The 22,829-nt window shown below is 48.1% G+C and overlaps 1 protein-coding gene across 12 annotated transcripts in view; it reads right to left on the reverse strand.

The window, feature by feature from the left end:
• LOC126339612 (inter-alpha-trypsin inhibitor heavy chain H4-like) overlaps positions 1-22,829 on the reverse strand; it is a 173,455-nt gene that overhangs the window by 116,159 nt on the left and 34,467 nt on the right. For all 12 annotated transcript variants that reach the window (XM_050001645.1, XM_050001649.1, XM_050001657.1 and 9 more), the window contains exons 5-6: positions 19,378-19,492; positions 6,739-6,899 (exon numbers count right to left, since the gene is read on the reverse strand). In XM_050001645.1, coding sequence (XP_049857602.1) covers positions 6,739-6,899; positions 19,378-19,492 — 276 coding nt within the window. The remainder of the gene's footprint in view (positions 1-6,738; positions 6,900-19,377; positions 19,493-22,829) is intronic.

Raw genomic sequence — 22,829 nt, forward strand, 5'->3', positions numbered from 1 at the left:
CGATACAGTGCATCCGGAGGCGCAACGGGAGGTTCTACCCCCCACACAGCAGTACGACGCGAATCACGCTAGACAGGGGTTGAATACAGACACACCGGACGGAAAGCCGACGGAAGGAGACCCTCCATTCACCGCAGCAACGCCACCGCCTTCGGTCAGCCCGGCCGGAGAGACGCGACGGGAGCTGGACCTCCAGCACAGTAACTGGGCCGACGAATCCGATGCTGACCCACACACTGACGACGCACCCGCAATGGCGAGTGCTGCGTCCACCGGATGTTAACCGCGCAGAAGATGCAGATTGACGCACAGACAGCAGGTCACCGGGCAGCAGCACACAAATTAACATAAGCATTCATGTGCGCTTTACGCACTGAGGAACAGCGGCAGGCATATCGAACAGCCTTTATTAATATTAATACGATCAGAACGCCTGTAAAATTGCAGTTATTACGAGACATGTTGCATGCGTCAGACGTCGACACCGCTGTGCTGCAGGAAGTATGTTTTGAGAGCTTCCCCGACCTCTATGAGTACGATACGTACATTACACCTACTACCGACGGCGGCAGCGGAACAGCGATACTTCTACGTAGTGGCATAGTAGCCGAGGACGTGGTGTACCTGCCGTCAGCGCGGGGACTGGCTCTCACAGTGCTGGGAGTACGGGTCGTTAACATTTACGCACCGTCGGGGTCCGACAGACGGCGCGACCGATCCCGATTTTACGCAGAGGAGATTGCAACACTATTCTTAGGTCGGTATGAAAATGTCTTATTTGGAGGCGACTTCAACTGTGTGCTCGCACCAAAGGATCAACACCCACGTTATACTTCATGCCCGGAGCTCCGACAACTCATACAGGACATGAATCTCATTGATACATGGGAGAAGATACATGGCGACAGACGTGGATACACCTACGTCACGAGTCACTCTGCAAGTCGGCTCGATCGCATTTACGTAACACGTCGTCTCGAACCTGCGATCCTCGATGCGGAATTGTGGCCTGTCGCCTTTTCAGATCACATAGCATATATTTGCACGGTCTCCCTGAGTCGTCAACAAGTTTGGAAGAGTCGCAGTGTTTGGAAACTGAATACAGCACACCTCAGGGAACCTGAGTGCAGACGCATAGTCGAAGATGCTTGGCACGTGTGTGAACGACGCCTCCCGACATATCCGACGACGTTGCAGTGGTGGCTGGAATGCGTTAAGCCTGCATTGCGCCGAGCGTTAATTGCATACGGAAGAGAGCAGATGATGTGGAGGCGACACACGACGGAATTTTATTTCACGATGCTCCGCGAACTTTCTGTACAAGCACCTTCACAGGAGCGTCGAGCCGGTATAAAACGAGCACAGGCCCAAATAATTTCCATAACGCGCCGCCGTCTGGAGGGAGTCGCAATCCGTGCAAGGGCCTTTGAACGAGTCCGTGGAGAATCACCGTCGATGTATCACGTTATCAGAGAAAAACAACGTAGCCTCAGAACCTTAATACAGACGGTCGTACTGCCAGATGGTCGCCGCATGACAACGCAAAAAGACATTGCCAACGCTTTCGTGGAACACCACGGTCATCTCTATGAAGAAGCGGAACACGATCAGCCAGCCTTTCAGGAGGTCCGACGAACGCTCTCCGCGTGTCTCGACGAGCCGGCCAACCTGGAGTTAACAGGTGAAATCACAGTTGACGACGTAATGGAAGCGATTGATAAGGGAGCGTCGCACAAATCACCGGGGCCCGACGGGTTTCCGTTAGAGTTCTATCGTACATTTAAAGATCTCATGATTCCACGATGGACTGCCATGTACTGCGAATTGATGTCTCCCAACGTGCCTCTTCCACCCGCCTTCGTGGAAGGAATGATCATCCCCATCCACAAACCATCTGGCGGCACAGGGATACAGGCCTACCGGCCACTGACCCTTCTTAATTGCGACTACAAGATCTACGCCAGGATACTTGCAGCACGCTTTAAACGCGTAATACGCCAAGTGATTTCACTAGACCAAACCCAGCTAGGAGGAGACAGCAATATACAAACGGCACTCAGTGACTACCGCGATGTTATCGCACTGGCATCACATGTCGTCTCCGGGGTGTATTGGTATCGATAGACTTCGATCGCGCATTTGACAGGCTGAGTCATGCTTATCTCACGGACGTTATGACAAAAATGAAGTTTCCGGAAAGTTTTGTCACCGTCGTTATGAGACTACTCCACGGAGCCGCATCCAAATTGCTCATCAATGGACGCTTGGTGGGGCCCATCACCATCTCACGATCGGTCAGACAAGGGTGCCCGCTGTCAACGATATTGTATGCCATCGCTGTCGAGCCCCTGCTCTGCGGGCTCCGGAATCGACTCCAAGGAATGACGATAAGGCACAACAAGTTTATATGCCGAACATACGCAGATTACATAGTGTTTTTAGCACGGTCAGGAGACGAGGCAAGAGCCTCCTAGCATTGGATCAATTTGTATCGTATGGCTACGGGAAGTCGCCTGAACATGGCAAAGTCGGGAGCGATGAACATCGGGAGAGGACTCCCGACAGGAAGTGTAGCACCATTACAGCCGATCAACAAGATGAAATGCCTAGGAATTATCTTCACTACAGACGTTCGACGCACGGCGGCACTAAGTTACAGACATCTTCTGCAAACAATTCGTGCGAGTGTCCGAAGTCACAGTTTAAGGGCACTGGATATGATACAACGGGTCACCTTTGCCAACACTTATCTAGCCTCTCGCATCCCCCACCTGGCACAAGTTCTTCCTATGCCGGTGGTGCTGGCACGCCGAATCCTGGCGGCACTAGGATATTTTGTGAGCACGGGTCTGCTTTTTAAGGTAGGATACGAAACCCTCACCCTTCCTCGTAGTCGTGGAGGTCTTGGACTAGTCCACGTACGCGACCGAGCAGTGGCTATTTATGTAACCACAATGATAAAGATGTGGACACGACACCAGACATGTCTGACGGGCACCTTGATAGACGAACTCGCTCCACCTTCGCGTTCGGCTCCGGTAGCGGTGGCTCACATCTCACCATCGCTTACCCATATGCGAACCTTTTTTGTGGAACGCAGTTATGTACATATGGAACTACCGACTACCAGGACGGCAACGGCACGTGATATATATCACATCTTAACTCGACGACGGCCGAACAATGCCGTGGAGCGCCGCCAACCAACAGTTACGTGGTCAGTGGTATGGCGTACAGTGCACCACCCACACCTTGATACGGGAACGCGCGCACTGTGGTATCAGGTGGTAAATGGGAAATACGTTACTCGTTCCAGGTTGCATACAATTTATATGGCGGACGAGCCACTGTGTCCGCAGTGCAATGTTATAGACACAGAGGAGCATCGCCTGATATGCGGTCCTTCGGCGGACGTATGGTGTTTGGTCAAAAAAGTGATCGCCTTCCTCCTTCGGGTGGGGCCGCAAACAGTAGAACCACGCACATTACTTCTCCCAGATAGGACATATTATCCCCGAACAAAGACAAACGCAGTGACTTGGATTCGAGGTTTGACTGTACGTTATCTTTTCCGAGACGGCAGTAAGAATGTGCTTGACTTCTGGGCCTTATTACAGCAACATCACTCACAGCTTATGAGACATCCGAGATATAGAACATATTACGCAAATTTTTTAGGGAGTGCCTTGCTTGATCCCCCACCCAGTTGGGGTGTCCCGGGTAGGAGAATGTAATTATTACCTATAAGTATTAGAACAAGAAAGGACCAGGACAGTGGAGAGGATCCACAAACACACGTGAAGACTAACCCGACACCAACGCGAGGTATGACGGGATTAGCGAGGTACGCGCCTGAAAGAGGAACGTAGACCGTTGTTGTTTTGTCCTGACGGAAGCAGGATTTTTGTTTCACACATATGTAAAAAAAAAGGTGGAAAGTCCACTTATTTACGTTTCCCAGAAAAAAATTTATGTTATGAAGTCATCGTCTTCTATATTAAAAAAAATGCTAGAAGCAGTTTATGTTTGTTATTGCAAAAAAAAAATTGTTTGAAAAAAAAAGATGGTAGAGCACTTGCCTGCAAAAGGCAAAGGTCCCGAGTTCGAGAAAAAAAAAAGGTCAGCATGACGGATTGCAGTCCTAAGAGGCCCGGGTTCGATTACCAGCTGGGTCGGGATTTTGTCTGCTCAGGGACTGGGTCTTGTGTTGTCTTCATCATCATTTCATCCCCATCTAACGCGCAGGTCGCCCAATGTGGCGTCGAATGTAATAAGACCTGCACCAAGGCGGCCGCACCTGCCCCGTAAAGGGCCTCCTGGCCAATGACGGGACACGCTCATTTCCATTTGGCACTGGTGATTCGCGCTTCTACGTCAGTCAACCACATAACAGGATTTTGTATTCTCATTGTTTCCACATTTCTTAACTCCATGAGCGACTGTCGTGTTCGCCTGCAGCTTTTACACTTCGCACTTGGAAGCTGACAATAACGCAGTCACCTGTCAGGGATCTTCTCTCAGCGAGTCAACTAAAGTAGCAACGTAATACAGTACACATTTAAACTGATTGCATGGTGAAAACGATGTTGTTCTTTAAATTTATCGAGGCTACGAGGGGCATCCAGAAGGACGCAAAAAAATGTTCAAAAAAAAAAAGTTGGTAGAGCACTTGCCCGCGAAAGGCAAAGGTCCCGAGTTCGAGTCTCGGTCGGGCACACAGTTTTAATCTGCCAGGAAGTTTCAACTCATATGGTGATTAAAAAGAGACACAATTATCAAATTACATCGATAATTGAGTGGCAGTGACCTTACATGGTTCAAATGGCTCTGAGCACTATGGGGCGTAACATTAGAGATCATCAGTCCCCCAAAACTACTTAAACCTAACGAACCTAAGGACATCACATACATCCATGTGCGAGGCAGGATTCGAACCTGCGAGCGTAGCGGTCACGCGGTTCCAGACTGAGGGGCATGGAACCGCTCGGCCACAGCGGTCGGTTGACCTTACAAGGAAAATATCCCCGCCCGAACTGATGAAAATCTAGTAAATTTGATTTTAGTATTTCCAGACCTTTATGTTTTACCATCCATCAAGGCCCTTTTTTTGTAATATCAATATTTGGCATATAAATGTTCCAGTAGGTCACCTCACTGAAGTAAATATTCCGTGTAGAATAAATTTATTTTATTTCCGTTTGTGATTACAAAATTGTTAAGCCCATAGGCTACCGGTTTCGGTCGGCGATGACCATCTTCATACCTGTTTTAAAAATATCCTAATATAATGAAGCCATAGTGACATAGTAGGACGCGTTTTGAAACAGATCTGAAAATCAAAATATCCACGGGTGAGCAGCCATAGCGTACGGATCTCCGTGCCGGCACGTTCACAGGAGCTCAGTCCGTCAGTTTACCTGATGATGGCGACATGTTTGATCGCCGAAATATTGTGCCCGTTTGACACTATAGACCGGCAGTACACCCGTGGATATTTTGATTATAAAATACGCCGGGAGAAACTCAAGAATCACAGATCTGAAAATGGTCATAACTAACCGTAATAGGTAGTTTAAGTACCTAACAATTTTTTGATCATAGATGGAGATAAAGGAAATTTATTCTACACTTCCTGGGTCATTGTTCTACTCGCGTCTACGTCGCCGCTTGTGACAGTGCCGTACAACAGACGATTAGGACTTGCTAATTCTTAAGACTCCTAAATGAGGTACTATACGTAAAAGAGCCTAACATTTACTTGAAGCAATGTATGTTAACACATCACGAGTGAAAGAACATATGTCCCTGGCATAATATTCTACAATATCTATTATTTTCTTTTACAAACCTGATCCGGCAGTTACGCCATCGTTAGGTAAAAGAACAAAAAATGTGCGGCTCTAAAGTTTTTTTTAAAGGATCAATCCAGTGCATCTACAGAGTATCTCATTTCGTCTCCAAGGATGTAAACTGTTAATATCTGATTTAAGACTAAGAGGAGAGGGATTATATCAGTGAAAATGCGACGAAAAGCTATTGAACTTAGATATAATACGGGAAACATTAAATAATGAACTATATGACAAATTACAATTGTTCTGAGACGAAAATAAATTCAATAATTTTCGAATCCTGCCTCTGGAATGGATGTGTGTGATGTCCTTAGGTTGGTTAGGTTTAAGTAGTTCTATGTTCTAGGGGGCTGATGACCTCAGATGTTAAGTCCCATAGTGCTTGAGCCATTTGAACTATTTTAACACAAATGAAGAGTTATATAGGTGAAATCAATTTTCATCGGATCGAGCTGTGGCAACGGCCTTGCCGCAGTGGTAACACTGGTTCCCGTCAGATCACCGAGGTCAGCGTTGCCGGGCCGGGCTATCAGTTGGATGGGTGTCCGTCTGGTCTGCCGAGCGCTGTTGGCAAGCGGGAGGCAAACTGAGGAGCTACTTGATTGAAAAGTAGCGGTTCCGGTCTCTTAAACTGACATACGGCCGGGAGAGCTGTGTGCTGATCACATGACCCTCCATATCCACATCCAGTAACACCTGTGGGCTGACACGGCGGCCTGTCAGTCGCGTTGGGTCTTCCAAGGCCTGTTCGGACGGAGTTTAGTTTAGTTTAGCCTTTCGAGCTGCGGCACATTCCTCGTGGGTGTGATTTCTTCCCCCTGGACCTGTTAGCCTGGTATGGGACAAATAGGGATTAGCACAGTGAGCAAGCACAGTGGCGACTCACGAGTATCTGGTTGGGGCTGGCGTCGCGGTCCACGTCGTAGCGCACCACAAGCTGGCCGGAGACGCCCTTCTCGCCCCGCTGCCGCTGCTCTTCCTCGGTGGGCGACCAGCGCACGATGGCGCTGGATGGCGTGGGTCGCTCGATGCGAGCCAGTGGGTCCGCTGCAACAGGCAACACTCGGCACTCTCAGGCTATGCCTTCCCTCCTTCGAACCAGGGCCACGTACCATTGCTTGTACGCTGATCGATCACTAAATGAAGGTCACCGACTAGAGCTACACAAGTGCCAGTATTTGGTTGGCTGGTCTGTGTATCTGTGGGGCGGACAAGTACACCACACGGCAATCGGGATTTTGTGTTTTTCTGTACTTGTGGTACGTGAAGTTCAGAACTCAAATATCAGTTTGCCAAAGCACTTCGATGCAACTCTAAAAAATTCTCAAGAAAATCGACTTTGAAGTTTTCAGAGCGTAGCAAAGGCATGTATTTAATCGGCAAGGTGCCTTGTGTTAAGTGCTTACCTACCATAAGAGTGGCCTAGGTTCGATTCCCATACATGGTAACATTTAGACAAAGGTGTATGTTGGTTGGTTGGTTTGGGGGATTAAAGGGACCAGACTGCTATGGTCATCGGTCCCTTTTTCCAAAAAACTAAAACCACCCAAAGAGAAGAAAAACGAACAACAGGAAAGACGGCAAACGACACAGGACAAGAGATACTCAGACAAAACAAAGTAGAACCACACAGAGTGTGGCGGTGGTTGGTCGACCATGGGGATAAAAAGGAAAAGCCAACGACCGAGAACACATTAAAAACTCAGTTTAAAATCGTAGGCCAAAGGCCAGAATCAACAAAAAACAATAAAATAAAACAGAAACACTCAGATTAAATGATAAAAAACCCCTGCCCGAATAAAACGTAAAACTAAGTCAGCCATAGGAGCGTCATCTGCTAAAAGCGCAGGGAGCGTGTCAGGCAGTGCGAACGACTGCCTGAGCACAGCTAAAAGTGGACAGTCCAATAAAATGTGGACCACTGTCAAAACGGAGCCGCAGCGACATAAAGGTGGGTCCTCACGTCGCAAGAGGTGGCCGTGCGTCAGCCATGTCTGCCCAATGCAGAGGACAACAGACTCCTTGCTAGAGGCCCGCAAGGAGGAGCGCCACACACCGGTAGCCTCCTTGATGGCCCGAAGTTTGTTTCGGGAGGGCAGGGCGCGCCATTCAGTGTCCCAAAGGTCCAGAATTTTGCTGCATAGGAACTCTCGCAAATCTGTCTCCGGGAGGCCAATGTCCAGAGATGGTGTACTGGTAGCCTCTTTCGCCAGGCGGTCAACATTCTCATTGCCGGGTATCCCAACATGGCCTGGGGCCCACACGAAGACCACAGAGCGGCCGCAACGCGCAAGAGTATGCAGGGACTCCTGGACAGCCATCACCAGACGAAGAACGAGGGAAACACTGGTCGAGAGCTAGTAAAACACTCAGGGAATCGCTACAGATAACGAAGGACTCACCTGAGCAGGAGCGGATGTACTCTAGGGCTCGAAAGACGGACACCAGCTCAGCAGTGTAAACACTGCAGCCAGCCGGCAACGAACGGTGTTCAGAATGGTCCCCTAGAGTTAGTGCATAACCGACATGACCAGCAACCATCGAACCGTCATTGTATACAACGCCAAAGCCCTGATACATGGCCAGGATGGAACAAAAGCAGCGTCGGAAGGCCTCCGGAGGGACTGAGTCCTTCCGGTCCTGTGCCAAGTCGAGCCGAAGGCAAGGGCGAGGAACACACCATGGGGGTGTACGCAATGTGGCCCGGAAAGGAGGTGGAACAGTGAGAACCCTAAGCCCGGAAAGAAGCTCTTTGACTCGGACCGCGATCGTACAACCTGACCGAGGCCGACGTTCTGGCAGATGGACGACCGATTGCGGGAACAGGAGACGATAGTTGGGATGCCCAGGCAAGCTAAAAACGTGGGCAGCATAAGCGGCCAGTAAACGTTGGCGTCGTAACCGCAGGGGAGGAACACCTGCCTCCACAAGTATGCTGTCCGCAGGGTTGGTCCGAAAGGCACCAGTGGCAAGGCGTATCCCGCTGTGGAGGATGGCGTCCAGCAGCCGCAACGCAGATGGGGATGCTGAGCCATAAGCCAGACACCCATAGTCCAGACGGGACTGGATTAACGCCTGGTAAAGCCGTAGGAGCGTAGATCGGTCGGCTCCCCACCTGGTGAGGCTCAGGCATCGCAGATCATTTAGATGCCGCCAACACACCTGTTTAAGCTACCGAATATGAGGCAGCCAAGTCATCCGGGCATAAGAAACCACCCCCAAAAACCTATGTAACTCCACCACTGTAAGAAGCTCGCCGTCGAGATAAAGCCGCGGCTCCGGGTGAACTGTGCGTCGCCGGCAGAAATGCATAACGCAGGTCTTGGCTGCCGAAAACTGAAAACCATGGGCTACAGCCCAAGACTGCGCCTTGCGGATTGCGCCCTGTAGCTGTCGTTCAGCAGCTGCAATGTCAATAGAGCTGTAGTAAAGGCAGAAGTCGTCAGCATACAGGGAAGCGGAGACAGAATTTCCCACGGCCGCAGCGAGCCCGTTAATGGCTATTAAAAACAGACAGACACTTAGAACAGAACCCTGTGGAACACCGTTCTCCTGGACTTGGGAGGAACTATATGAGGCTGCGACATGCACGCGGAAGGTACGATACGAAAATTGCGGATATAGATCGGCAGAGGGCCCCGAAGACCCCATCCATGAAGCCTAGAAAGGATGTGATGACGCCATGTCGTATCGTATGCCTTCCGCATGTCGAAAAAGACAGCGACCAGATGCTGACGGCGGGCAAAGGCAGTACGGATGGCCGACTCCAGGCTCACCAGATTGTCGGCGGCGGAGCGGCCTTTACGAACCCACCCTGAGACGGAGCCAGAAGGCCCCGAGACTCCAGTACCCAATTCAAGCGCTAGCTCGCCATCCGTTCAAGCAACTTGCAAAGAACGTTGGTGAGGCTGATGGGACGGTAGCTGTCCACCTCCAAAGGGTTCTTCCCTGGTTTCAGAATGGGGACAACAAGACTTTCCCGCCATTGCGACGGAAACTCACCCTCGACCCAAATGCGGTTGTAAAGGTTGAGGAGGCGTCGCTGGCAGTCCACTGAAAGGTGTTTCAGCATCTGAGAGTGGATGCTATCTGGCCCAGGAGCGGTATCAGGACAAGCGGCGAGGGCACTGCGACATTCCCACTCACTGAATGGAACATTGTACAATTCAGGATGGTGGGTGTGAAAAGAAAGGCTCCGACGTTCTATCCGCTCTTTAATGGAGCGGAAGCCCAAGGGGTAGTTGACAGAAGCGGAATTCAGAGCAAAGTGCTCTGCCAATCGGTTTGCAATGACATCGGAATCAGTACAAACTGCTCCATTCAGTGAGAGCGCAGGGACACTGACAGGGGTCCGATAGCCATAGAGGCGGCGAATCTTGGCCCAGACCTGCGATGGAGTGACATGGAGGCCAACGGTGGACACATACCGCTCCCAGCACTCCTGCTTGCGTTGGCGGATAATGCGGTGGGCTCGCGCACGCCGTTTGAAGGTGATAAGTTGTTCGATTGACGGATGTCGCTTGTGACGCTGGAGCGCCCGTCGGCGAGCTTTAATCGCTTCAGCGATCTCAGGCGACCACCAAGGCACAGTCCGCCGCCGAGGGGACCCAGAACAACGGGAAATGGCAGATTCGGCGGCAGTAACGATGCCGGTGTTGACCGATTGAACCACTGCATCAATGTCATCGTTAGAGAGAGGCTCAATAGCGGCAGTGGAGGAGAACAAGTCCCAGTCAGCCTGATTCATAGCCCATCTGCTAGGGCGCCCAGAAGACTGACGCTGTGGTAGTGACAGAAAGATCGGAAAGTGGTCACTACCGCACAGGTCGTCATGCACTCTCCATTGGACAGACGGTAAGAGGCTAGAGCTACAGATGGAAAGGTCAATGGCGGAGTATGTGCCATGCGCCACACTGAAGTGTGTGAAGGCACCATCATTTAAGATCGAGCTGCGCCAATAAACGCTGAACGATGGCGTCTCGACCTGTTGCCACTGACCCACCCCACAGATGGTTATGGGCGTTAAAGTCGCCCAGTAACAGGAAAGGTGGCGGCAATTGGGCTATCAGAGCAGCCAGGACATGCTGCGCAACATCACCATCCGGTGGAAGGTAAAGACTGCAGACGGTAAGACACTGTGGCGTCCACACCCGAACAGCGACAGCCTCTAAAGGTGTTTGGAGAGGTACAGACTCGCTGTAAAGAGAGTTCAGGACATATATGCAGACGCCACCAGACACCCTTTCATAAGCTGCCCGGTTCTTATAATAACCTCGATAGCCACGGAGGGCGGGGGTTTGCATTGCCGGAAACCAAGTTTCCTGCAGAGCAGTGCAGAGGAAAGGGTGAAGGCTGATAAGCTGGCGGAGCTCAGCTAGATGGTGGAAGAATCCGCTGCAGTTCCACTGAAGGATGGTGTTGTCCATGGCTGAGAAAGGCGTGACGGGCTGGGAAGGCAGATTACGCCACTGGGTCACCTGCTGCCTCCGATGGAGCAACCATGCAAATGCTATCCATTGGGCCTGAGGGACCGGCGAGATCGAGGTCCTCAGCGGACGCAAGAATCTCCACCTCATCCTCAGACACAAAGCTTGTAGGTAGTGGTGGAGTAGGAGCCATCGCAGGTGCCTTGGTCTTACGGGGCTTCAGTGCCATTTTGTCTCGCTGTTCCTTTGGTTGCCGTTGCTGATAGGGCTTATTGGAGTCAGTCTCCGGAACCGAAGATGATCGCGAAGCTCGACGACCAGCGGCCTGTGGCTTCTTCAGCCACTGGTTGGTGTCTGCTGTGCCGCTGGTAGGAACCTGGGAAGGGAGTGACCCAAGGGATCCCTTCCGAGCGAGAGAAGCCGAAGAAGACTTACGCTTCTCCGGCTTAGAAGTGGGGACTGGTGTCCCCGGTGGTTTAGTGGGTGCTGCTCCCGAGGTAGATGGTGTGGGAGCAACAGCAAGAGAAGGGGAGCCCATCGTCAAGGGGGCAGGTGAGGTCCTCTGACGCTGAGAGCTGACTGTCTGTGGTGCAGCTAAAGGAGCTGGAGCAGGAGTGACAATGGAGGCATAAGATGACAACATGCGTACGGGATGTAGCCGTTCAAATTTCCGCTTAGCCTCAGTGTAAGTCAGTCGGTCCAGGGTCTTATATTCCATGATTTTGCGTTATTTCTGTAAGATCCTGCAGTCTGGCGAGCAAAGTCAACGAGGCTCTCCACAGTTGACACAGATGGGAGGCGGAGCACATGGAGTATCGGGATGAGATGGGCGTCCGCAATCTCGACATGTGAGGCTGGAAGTACAGCGGGAAGACATATGGCCGAACTTCCAGCACTTAAAGCACCGCATCGGGGGAGGGATATAGGGGTTTACGTCACAATGGTAGACCATCACCTTGACCTTCTCGAATAATGTATCACCCTCAAAGGCCAAGATGAAGGCACAGGTAGCAACCTGATGGTCCCTCGGACCCCGATGAACGCGCCGGACGAAATGAACACCTCTACGCTCTAAGTTGGCGCGCAGCTCGTCATCAGACTGCAGAAGTAGGTCCCTATGGAAAATAACACCCTGGACCATATTTAAACTCTTATGTGGTGTGATGGTAACGTTAACATCCCACAACCTGTCACAAGCAAGCAACCTGCGTGACTGGGCGGAGGATGCTGTTTTTATCAAAACTGACCCAGAGCGCATTTTAGACAAGCCCACCACCTCCCCAAACTTGTCCTCCAAATGCTCTACAAAGAACTGCGGCTTCATTGATACAAAGGATTCCCCATCAGCTCTGGTATAGACGAGATACCTGGGCGAATACATGTCACTATCACTCCTTGCCTTTTGTTCCTCCCATGGTGTGGCCAGGTATGGGAACGATTTGGGGTCATAAACGTTAGTTTTAAAATGAGATCTTGAACGCTTAGAGACTGCTGGTGGCTGGCTACCAGCAAGAGATGACGTACCACGCTTCATTGCGGGACATCCGCCCTGATGCCACCTACTCCGACCAAGGGCCCTCCCCATGGGCGCCACCCAGCCACAGAAAGAGCCACCAGGCAGGATGGCCATTGCCGGGAGTCCTGATGCCCCAGGGAGATGGGCATCTACTCCTTGGCATACATGGGGAGTAAACGGCACAGGCATCAGTAGAGCGATCCCTGTGTTGTCAGGGGGCTACAACCAACAGGGTACATGGCGGCCCCACCACAACGGACTGGCTACGGTGCTGGAACTTAGGTGCAAAAATGTATAAGGTCGTCGTCACAGCGGAAAGCAACACTGCACAGTGCAGCGTGGTAATCGCACCCAGGGACGTATCCTCGCCCAAGAGATGGAAAACGAGCGGGACACCATTGCAACGACGAGAAAGACGGCTAAAGGTCTCAATGCACGACAGATACAGTGCACCATGTAAGGCGCCCTTCCCCAAGTGGCTCGCTCTTCGGAACAATTTAGAAAGATGGAGGTCAAACCCGCGAGGGGACCATCATATCAGGCCGAAAAGGTTAAGCCTCCTTTTAGTCGCCTCTTACGACAGGCAGGAATACTGCGGGCCTATTCTTACCCCCGAACCTGCAGGGGGGAAAGGTGTATGCATGCAGAATCAAGTGATGAATGAAAATTTGGACCGAGAATGGTATCTGAACCTAGGTCCCCTGCTCAGTATGCAGATGCGCTAATCACTACGGCACCCTGGCACAGATACTTTGCACGTTCGGACTACCCTAGCATGTCTCCCTCCTCAGTCCAAATTCCCATTCACGCCTCAGCCCACTTCGTATTCCCCCTAAACTCCAACAGCATTGCAGAGGCGCTCCAACTCAGCATCGAACGAAATGGGAGATACAGCCTGAAACCAAGGCCTAGGTGCATTAATCAAATGAAACACAACGTTATTCTTGTATTGTTTCAAGTTACAAATATCTTTGATGTATATACACAGACTGAAGCGAAAATGAAAGTTTGTACCAAGGCTGGGCTTCGAGCCTGGGTCTCCTGTTCACTAGGGAAATAGGGGGACTACCAAAACACTGTACCTGTCGACTATTTTCACCGACAATGGAGGAGAGCAGCGATTTCAAGAATGTTCTAGCTTCACTGTAGTGCTTGTTTATCCATTTATTTTTCACCTCCTCAAGTTAAGAGTATGCGCACACGTACTATTTTGTGATTAGAACAGTGTGTGTCACATCAAAAAAAGTTACCTTTACCTTTGATAGATTATTTTAATTATACTTCTTAATTTCAAAATTGCGCAAATTACAATAATTTGACAGAATCAAAGACAACGTATTCTTATATCCATATGTAAATTACATACCCCGCAAAGCACTAATAGATGGCTAGCAGAAGCCACGTAGCATTGTACCATGTATTAGGTTTTTTTCGCTTATTGAAAAGCGTATGAAATGGAGAAAGAATGACGTGTTCAGTGCCCCTATGCGCACTGTAATGAGGTTTCGTCTTTGCAGTGCATTTGGGGGTGATACATAGTGGGGTGCAGTGCATATCTGCATGTTTCACTTTACACTGGTTCTAAAAGGTAGGTAAGTAGGGCTTTGTGGTATAATTCGTGTCTATCTTTGAGGGTCTACTAATTCTAGTTACTGAGAATTTTCCTGATGGTTTCCTCGTAATCAAAGAAACTTGTGACTATTTGTGCTACATTTTTGTATACATTAAATATTTGTACACATTCAATATACCCTGTTAGTTCTTTTTATTGTAGGTCCCACACACTTCAACAATATTTTAAGATGGGATGCACAAGTCTTTTGTAAGCATTCCCGTTTGTACTGCGTAATCCCTGATAATCACATTGTAAAAACCCATGACACAGAGTGGGAATGACGGAGTGGATGACACAAAAGTGATATTTTCTGTCCATACATTTTGAGAAGTTACATACAGATCTAAGTGCGTATAGCACAGACAATGGAATGTGACAGTGAACACAGCGAGAAGAGTCTCGGCGGGCTGGTCTGCTATTTTATACAGTACTCTGTCTGCTACGCGCCTAGCTAGCCCGGCATCCACGTGGTCCATACAGGACAGCGCGTTATAAGGGCTGGGTGGGATAAAATCGGTACCACGCACCATTGCAGTATACCTATAGATTCTTAACACTAGTCTCTAACGGTATACTTCGCATTTAACTTTCAGCGTCTGCTAGTACCTTATCAACCGTAACTGTCCCATTGGCTCTGGGGTACTTTGGTACTTGTGTCTTCCTTGTTTTCAAAATTATGATTTTCAAAATATACAACTTTTTCCCTCTGAGTCAACTGTATCCAATGATGTTTCGTTCAATTTTATATTTACAACACATTAAAACTTATTCACAGTTTTTGCACTGTGTACCACTAGGATCAATGCGACCCAAAGTTTAATTCTTTGTTTCGTGAATGTAACATTTATGAAAATAGAATCATGAATGTTGAGTTGAACAGCTGTTACACGAAACACTTGCTGCAATGAAAATATTATTTTCTGCTTATTTTTTTCATTATTAGTGTTTCCTGCATCAGCTGTTGTTTTACCTTTCCTAATACCACTGGGGTTAATATGACCCCATAAGCACATTTGAATACGTATCTCCGCTGTTTCAAAACTATTATTTTCAAAATATATTAGTTTCTCCCTCTGTGTCAATTGTATTCAGTCATGTTTCGTTCAGTTTTATATTTACAACACTTCAAAATTTATTCGTGAGTTTTTTGCAGTCAATATGACCCCATTCTAAATTTCTTTTTGTTTCTTGAACGAAATATTTATGAAAATAACTACTCTTACAATGAACAACTTAAATGTCTGTTTGTATATTAGTTCATTACAACACTGCCAATATATCTGGTATAAATAACTTGGAGTCTGTATGATCCCAGTGGTACTTAGTGACACAAAAATATCCTGCTAGTAAGAGGATTAAACTTGCCTGCTTACTTATAGACAGGTCATAGCGCAACCCTGTAGTACCTACATCTTAGACACTGCACATGTCACTCATTGATAGTACATTTCCAAGAGAAGATTTACATAAACCGATTTTCAAATACAGTGTCTACTTGGTCGTATAAACATATCAATATCGATTCTGGAAATAGGGATTTTGATCCAGGATTTTGGTTCCGACGACCAGCTTACCCTCCACTTAAGAGATGACTGAGGTCTCAGATTGCTATTTGCTTTTTAAATCGTTAGTCAGTGGGAACGAAGAAAGGATATGAAGGAGTGTACTGACCACGGAGTTCTTCACTTTTTTATTTAAATAAATTGAAGCATATTACATGTTTGTTGGAAAGAAATAGATGCTTAAATGTTGCTATATTTGCTGAACCGAAAAAATCCTACTGCTTGATAGTAATCCTGTGTCCTGTGCAGCCGACTAATTTAAAACTACTACAACTTTTAATGACAAAGCTCCTTCACACAGTCAATAGTTAGTAACATAATTTCTGCGCATGGGAATAGGAATATTTCTTTAACGTTGCAGAAGTTTTCTATTCATTACAAGCTCCCAAATTCTTTGTGTACAATAATGTTTCATCAGTGACTGTTTTTCACTTTTTCCAGTACATTAGCGACCTACGTGTGTACAACAAACCTGTTTCACAAGTATTAACTGTTCTGGATAAGACGTCTAAACGTCTTCTTTAGTAAGAACCAGATCCTTCTTGTCAGGTGTTCAGTAAAATTCGTAAGGAAACAGTATTCTCGTGTCATTACAAGTTGCGAAGTATGTGAGTAACTAATAGCTAATTTACAGACACCGCCCGTGCAAAAGAACTGACGCTCCTAATACCGATTGTTGAAATGCATGCAGATGTAAGATGCAAGCACGCGCTTGCGAAAATCGGTTTCCAAAACTCTACTTTCGTCTTCGTTCTTGCAACACACGTTCGAGACTGAAGCCGAAAGGCGAAGTGAGAGGACTGACTAGCGTCTCATAAGATCAGACGACGGAGACTGACATGTTTAGCTTTAATTTCGCTAACTGCTGAACTTGAGGTTGTACGAGGGGAGGTGGATCATTTTGCAGTAGTAAGACGGACTTTCGGATTGATTTGTTATTTTATCATGTCAATAGGTTTGGCAGGGAAGCAAGTATTTGGGATGCATGCTGTAATCCGTGTTCAAAATGGATAGCTAGAAATTTTTAAGGAAAATTTGTTCTGGTGTATTCCTTACGCGAGTATCCGTCTACTGATGTCACAACTGTTAATAAATATTCTGTTAAATGTTGTCGGTTCACTTTTCACGTTATTTCGTTGTAAAAGTCAGAGTGTTCTTTGATATCCGCCTTTGTGTTCTCCATAAAACAACTGACTGCTGAAGGAGTAAAGGAATCACTCAGTTGTTAATTATGGACCAGTTCTCAGCAAGGATTCCCAGTCCCCACTGTGACCACGGATTACACTGGTATCAACGATGGAGCGTCGCTCGCTGCCTCTTTGTTTCTGTCTCGATACAGTCGTATGATACAACACGTTCACCTACGCAACATCGCCATCTTTCATTTTCCGCTGCGCGCGAATCCCATAGCAGTGTCAAAGCTGTTCACACACATTACATTTTCCACATCCTCTTTGATGGTTGAGTGCCCATAGTTTGAAACGACGGCTGGAACACGTGACTACTCAAAAGGAGTTTCGTGCTTACTCGTAAGAATATTATCGGCAACAGGTGATATTTCTAGATCTCTGTAGGGGAGACTTGGGTTAGTTGGAATAAGATAAGGGGCTATTTGGCACACATGTATTTCCTGCCATCATGAGGTTAGTGCTAATGGGGCTGGGGTTTGTGTAAAGATGCGCTATCCACGGTAACTTCAGTCTGCTTAAAAGAGTTACGGAGGCAGGACCTTCGTTTTATCTTTTTCTGACTGGTGAGTAAATTGTTTCGTTTGAAATTTCTTTGTTCTGCTGAACCTATAGATCAAAATTTCGTGCTACTGATGGTAGTTTCGAAAAGGATGATTAACCGTGGTTGTATCTGTGTATATAATTTTTACCATTAATGAAATGTTCCAGGCTGTTAAGCCATGGTCGAATGAATTTCACCTTAAGATCCATCATTTCGTTCCCATCTGGGAAGGAAATTTTCAAGCGGGATCGTAGCTTCTTTGAACATCCGATTCACACACTGGCTTGCTACTGATTACATTTAGGCATGGGGTCAGTTGGCATAGCAATGGAAACTCGCTCCCCACACCTAAGTCAACTAAACACCACATTACTGTTCATTAAAAAGAAACCATTTTTTTAATGAATAAATCGCCCATTCGCGCGGGCCATGAAAGCAGCCCAACCGTGACAGAAAAAGATTTACTGCTGTTCTAGCACATAGTACCATCAATGACAGAATCACTGCTGAGAAAGCCAAATAGATGAAAAATCCATCAACAATCAAGAAGGGTGACATGGCTGAAGACAAGTGGAAGAAAAAAGACTTCCTAGAACTCATCGATTTCAGTTTTCTTCTACGTATTCTGATGACAGCATGTCAGACATTAACTATGCTAAATCTGACGTAAGATAGTCCTTCCTTGACAGTCAGGGACTGAATCTCCCCTTAGAGAAGAGGTTTTACTCTCAGCCTTCTGCCAAGAAGGTGGTGAGGGTTCTCCACAGTTCCAACGAACCGTGGAGAGCCGCAAAAGATGCTAACTGATCGCCCTGAACAAGACCATCAACGGATCTCCCTCAATATCAAAAACCTCCTTATCACCAGCAGTACCACGCAAATGACTTATTTGGTCAAATACCGTGTCCACCAGCACCCTGGAAAGATTGTCGAAACAGATGACAACGAGGTTCACGTGCCCAGTATGGCCATAGAGGGTAAAACTGGTGGTGGACAGACGGGGATGATAAGGGAAGTTCATACTGTGGTTAAGTAGAATTTATGTTTGTTAAAGTATTATATCTCCATGAGAAACTTATTATTTGAAAAATTTATACTTGGAAAAGGAATTTGCTCCATGTTTCATAAAATAAAATGTTTTTCCTCGAAGCTTGCTCTGCCTACCACTATTCGTGTAAGTTTATAGCATTTCACCCCTAGGGGGTGCAAGCTTTTAGGAGAACTGTTATTCGGGTCACTTAAACACGAATTTATTTGTTGTGTCCTACGTGATTTTCTAGTCAGAAGGTTAAGCTATGCGCAGCATTCACCAGAACTTTTCCAAGTACATCACAAAAAAGTACAAAAATAAAAAATTGGAACCGGTACCAATTAGCCCTGGTCTCCCTTACTTTATGTGCTGCTGACGTTCGGTACAGCGCCGGAAAACGGTTGGAACATAATGTTCCACATAGCTATTGCCGTGTTAACACGAAATATAGTAAATACCTGGGACTCCGAGGCTATGACTATTCTTCAGACGTTGCGCTTAGTGAAGGATTATTTAACTGTTCGGTAACAAGATCACTTACATCAAAAACGCAAAGTGAAATCTTCCTGAACACTCGCCCAAATTTGTAGCAGAAGCTCTCGTTTGTCTAATGCTTTAGGTCGATTAACGCGACTGACGACTCACTGGCATTGTCCGGCGTGTCCAGGATCTCGTTGGTCTCCTGCAGTCTGGGCACCTCCACCAGCCGCAGGGGCGCCTGCTCCTCTATGCGCACCTCCACCGCCAGGTCATCAACGGGCTGCAACAAATAACAGTTGGCAGTCGCATTCAGATGCACCGGAAAACAATGACTGCTACTCAGGAGAGCTGAAACAATAACTGATTACAGACGAAGTTTTACATTACGCAGTTTCAGATGTAACTTATTAGCAAGTCACGCACCAGAACAGGGCGCCTATAACAACAGTATGGACAGTTTGTGTCCATGAGAAATCTGGCGCTTCTCTAAGGGCAATCAGAATCGTTTTTATTGAAATAAGAACACCGTGAATTCATTGTCCCAGGAAGGGGAAACTTTATTGACACATTCCTGTGGTCAGATACATCACATGATCACACTGACAGAACCACAGGCACATAGACACAGGCAACAGAGCATGCACAATGTCGACACTAGTACAGTGTATATCCACCTTTCGCAGCAATGCAGGGTGCTATTCTCCCATGGAGACGATCGTAGAGATGCTGGAAGTAGTCCTGTGGAACGGCTTGCCATGCCATTTCCACCTGGCGCCTCAGTTGGACCGGCGTTCGTGCTGGACGTGCAGACCGCGTGAGACGACGCTTCATCCAGTCCCAAACATGCTCAATGGGTTACAGATCCGGAGATCTTGCTGGCCAGGGTAGTTGACTTACACCTTCTAGAGCACGTTGGGTGGCACGGGATACATGCGGACGTGCATTGTCCTGTTGGAACAGCAAGTTCCCTTGCCGGTCTAGGAATGGTAGAACGATGGGTTCGATGACGGTTTGGATGTACCGTGCACTATTCAGTGTCCCCTCGACGATCACCAGAGGTGTACGGCCAGTGTAGGAGATCGCTCCCCACACCATGATGCCGGGTGTTGGCCCTGTGTGCCTCGGTCGTATGCAGTCCTGATTGTGGCGCTCACCTGCACGGCGCCAAACACGCATACGACCATCATTGGCACCAAGGCAGAAGCGACTCTCATCGCTGAAGACGACACGTCTCCATTCGTCCCTCCATTCACGCCTGTCGCGACACCACTGGAGGCGGGCTGCACGATGTTGGGGCGTGAGCGGAAGACGGCCTAACGTCGTGCGCGACCGTAGCCCAGCTTCATGGAGACGGTTGGGAATGGTACTCGCCCATACCCCAGGATCAACAGTGTCCCTAATTTGCGGGGAAGTGGCGGTGCGGTCCCCTACGGCACTGCGTAGGATCCTACGGTCTTGGCGTGCATCCGTGCGTCGCTGCGGTCCGGTCCCAGGTCGACGGGCACGTGCACCTTCCGCCGACCACTGGCGACAACATCGATGTACTGTGGAGACATCACGCCCCACGTGTTGAGCAATTCGGCGGTACGTCCACACGGCCTCCCGCATGCCCACTATACGCCCTCGCTCAAAGTCCATCAAGTGCACATATGGTTCACGTCCACGCTGTCGCAGCATGCTACCAGTGTTAAAGACTGCGATGGAGCTCCGTATGCCACGGCAAACTGGCTGACACTGACGGCGGCGGTGCACAAATGCTGCGCAGCTAGCGCCATTCGACGGCCAACACCGCGGTTCCTGGTGTGTCCGCTGTGCCGTGCGTGTGATCATTGCTTGTACAGCCCTCTCGCAGTGTCCGGAGCAAGTATGGTGGGTCTGACACACCGGTGTCAATGTGTTCTTTTTTCCATTTCCAGGAGTGTATAATACTTTCTTGACTGCGACAGTAAGACGTTTTGTTGTCACTGCCATTTTTACATGCTTCGTTCCCGTTTGAATCAGATCTACAATAGTGTAATAAGAATCTTCAGTATCTACTGTGTCATCTTTGTCTCTCTCTTTCCTTTTACAGTAGTTAAGACACTCCACTCATATACGGTTATGAGAGGGGTCGTCCAAACAGATAGACTTAAGTTCTTCATGGCATTCCTACATCTATAAAAGCAAATATCGAGGTACTTCCTGTGGGAAGAACATCATCAATATTCTTCACTATTACAGTACTGACCTATCCGAGTTTGAGCATCACATCCAATGGCTCAGACGTTGAAGCGTGTTAACCTCTCATCTTTTCTTCTTATCTGTACTTATGCCCTTTCCTGGCGGCAACATCTCTGTCTATGTATGAGTGTGTGCGTGAGAGAGAGAGGGAGAGACGGAGAGAGAGGGGGGAGAGGGAGAGAGAGGGGGAGAGAGGGGGTACAGGTAACAGGGCTGGCAGGACTCATCTCCTCGAAACTATACGACCCTACGATACACGATGCCCCCAACACACACCACACCGTCACCTTTGCAGAATGAATGTGTACCAGTTGATGTGCGTGCGGATTTTCCGTTGCCCAAATTCTGCAATTCTGATTATTTACATGGTTCAAAATGGTTCAAATGCTCTGAGCACTATGGGACTTAACTTCTGACGTCATCAGTCCCCTAGAACTTAGAACTACTTAAACCTAACTAACCTAAGGACATCACACACATCCATGCCCGAGGCAGGATTCGAACCTGCGACCGTAAAGGTCGCGCGGTTCCAGACTGTAGCGCCTAGAACCGCTCGGCCACCCAGGCCGGCTTAGTACATGGTAATGGGCTTCGCCTGTCTGCAAAATATTCCACGGCTGTTCATTACCCACTCCCATCCGAACAAGAATTTCCAGAACGAATGTTTGTCTTGCTGGTAGATCAACAGGAAGCAACTCCTGAACATGGGTGATTTTGTGTGGATAGTAATGCAGAAATATTTCGTAGGATTTTATGCACCTTGCTGGCAGGCATGACCAACTTTGGGGCAGTTCCCGGTGCAGTCCATGTTTGCACACACCGCTTGACCCCTCACGCAGTGCTGAGATCACATCTTCGATAAACATCGATTCAACTGCTTTCCTTCCTCTGTCACGATTCACTTCAAAAGAATCTGTGTTTTGAAGTTTTGTAATCATTTTCTTCATACCCTTAGTAGACATCCGAACACTGCCTTTTTTCATACTCTTGCGTTTGGAACTTCTACAGTACTACTGGCGCGCAGTTATTGTTCTTATAAAAGAGCTTTACCAACAGCACGGTATCCTTCATGGAGACAGCTATGTTGGCTTTCTCGGATACAAACTGAGGAAGAGCCGTGTGCCACGCCTCTGTTGGTCGCAGCGCCATCTGTTAGTACAAGTTTCTTTAATTTTTTTTTTTCCCCTGACATTTCTTCTTGCGCCATTCTGAGAGATGATTCTCTTTCTACAGAGATTTGAAACCGAAGCATAAATTGTGGACGCCATGTATATTAGCTATCCCTTCCTTCACAGTTTATAAAAGATAAATATCGTCATATATCGAGATCTTAGGTAATTACCAGAACGCCAGCCTGTCCAATTTGAGTTTGTTGTCTGTCACCAGTGATCTCGTCC

The sequence above is a fragment of the Schistocerca gregaria genome, chromosome 1 (genome assembly GCF_023897955.1).
Source record: "Schistocerca gregaria isolate iqSchGreg1 chromosome 1, iqSchGreg1.2, whole genome shotgun sequence".
In the NCBI taxonomy this organism is placed as follows: domain Eukaryota; kingdom Metazoa; phylum Arthropoda; class Insecta; order Orthoptera; family Acrididae; genus Schistocerca; species Schistocerca gregaria.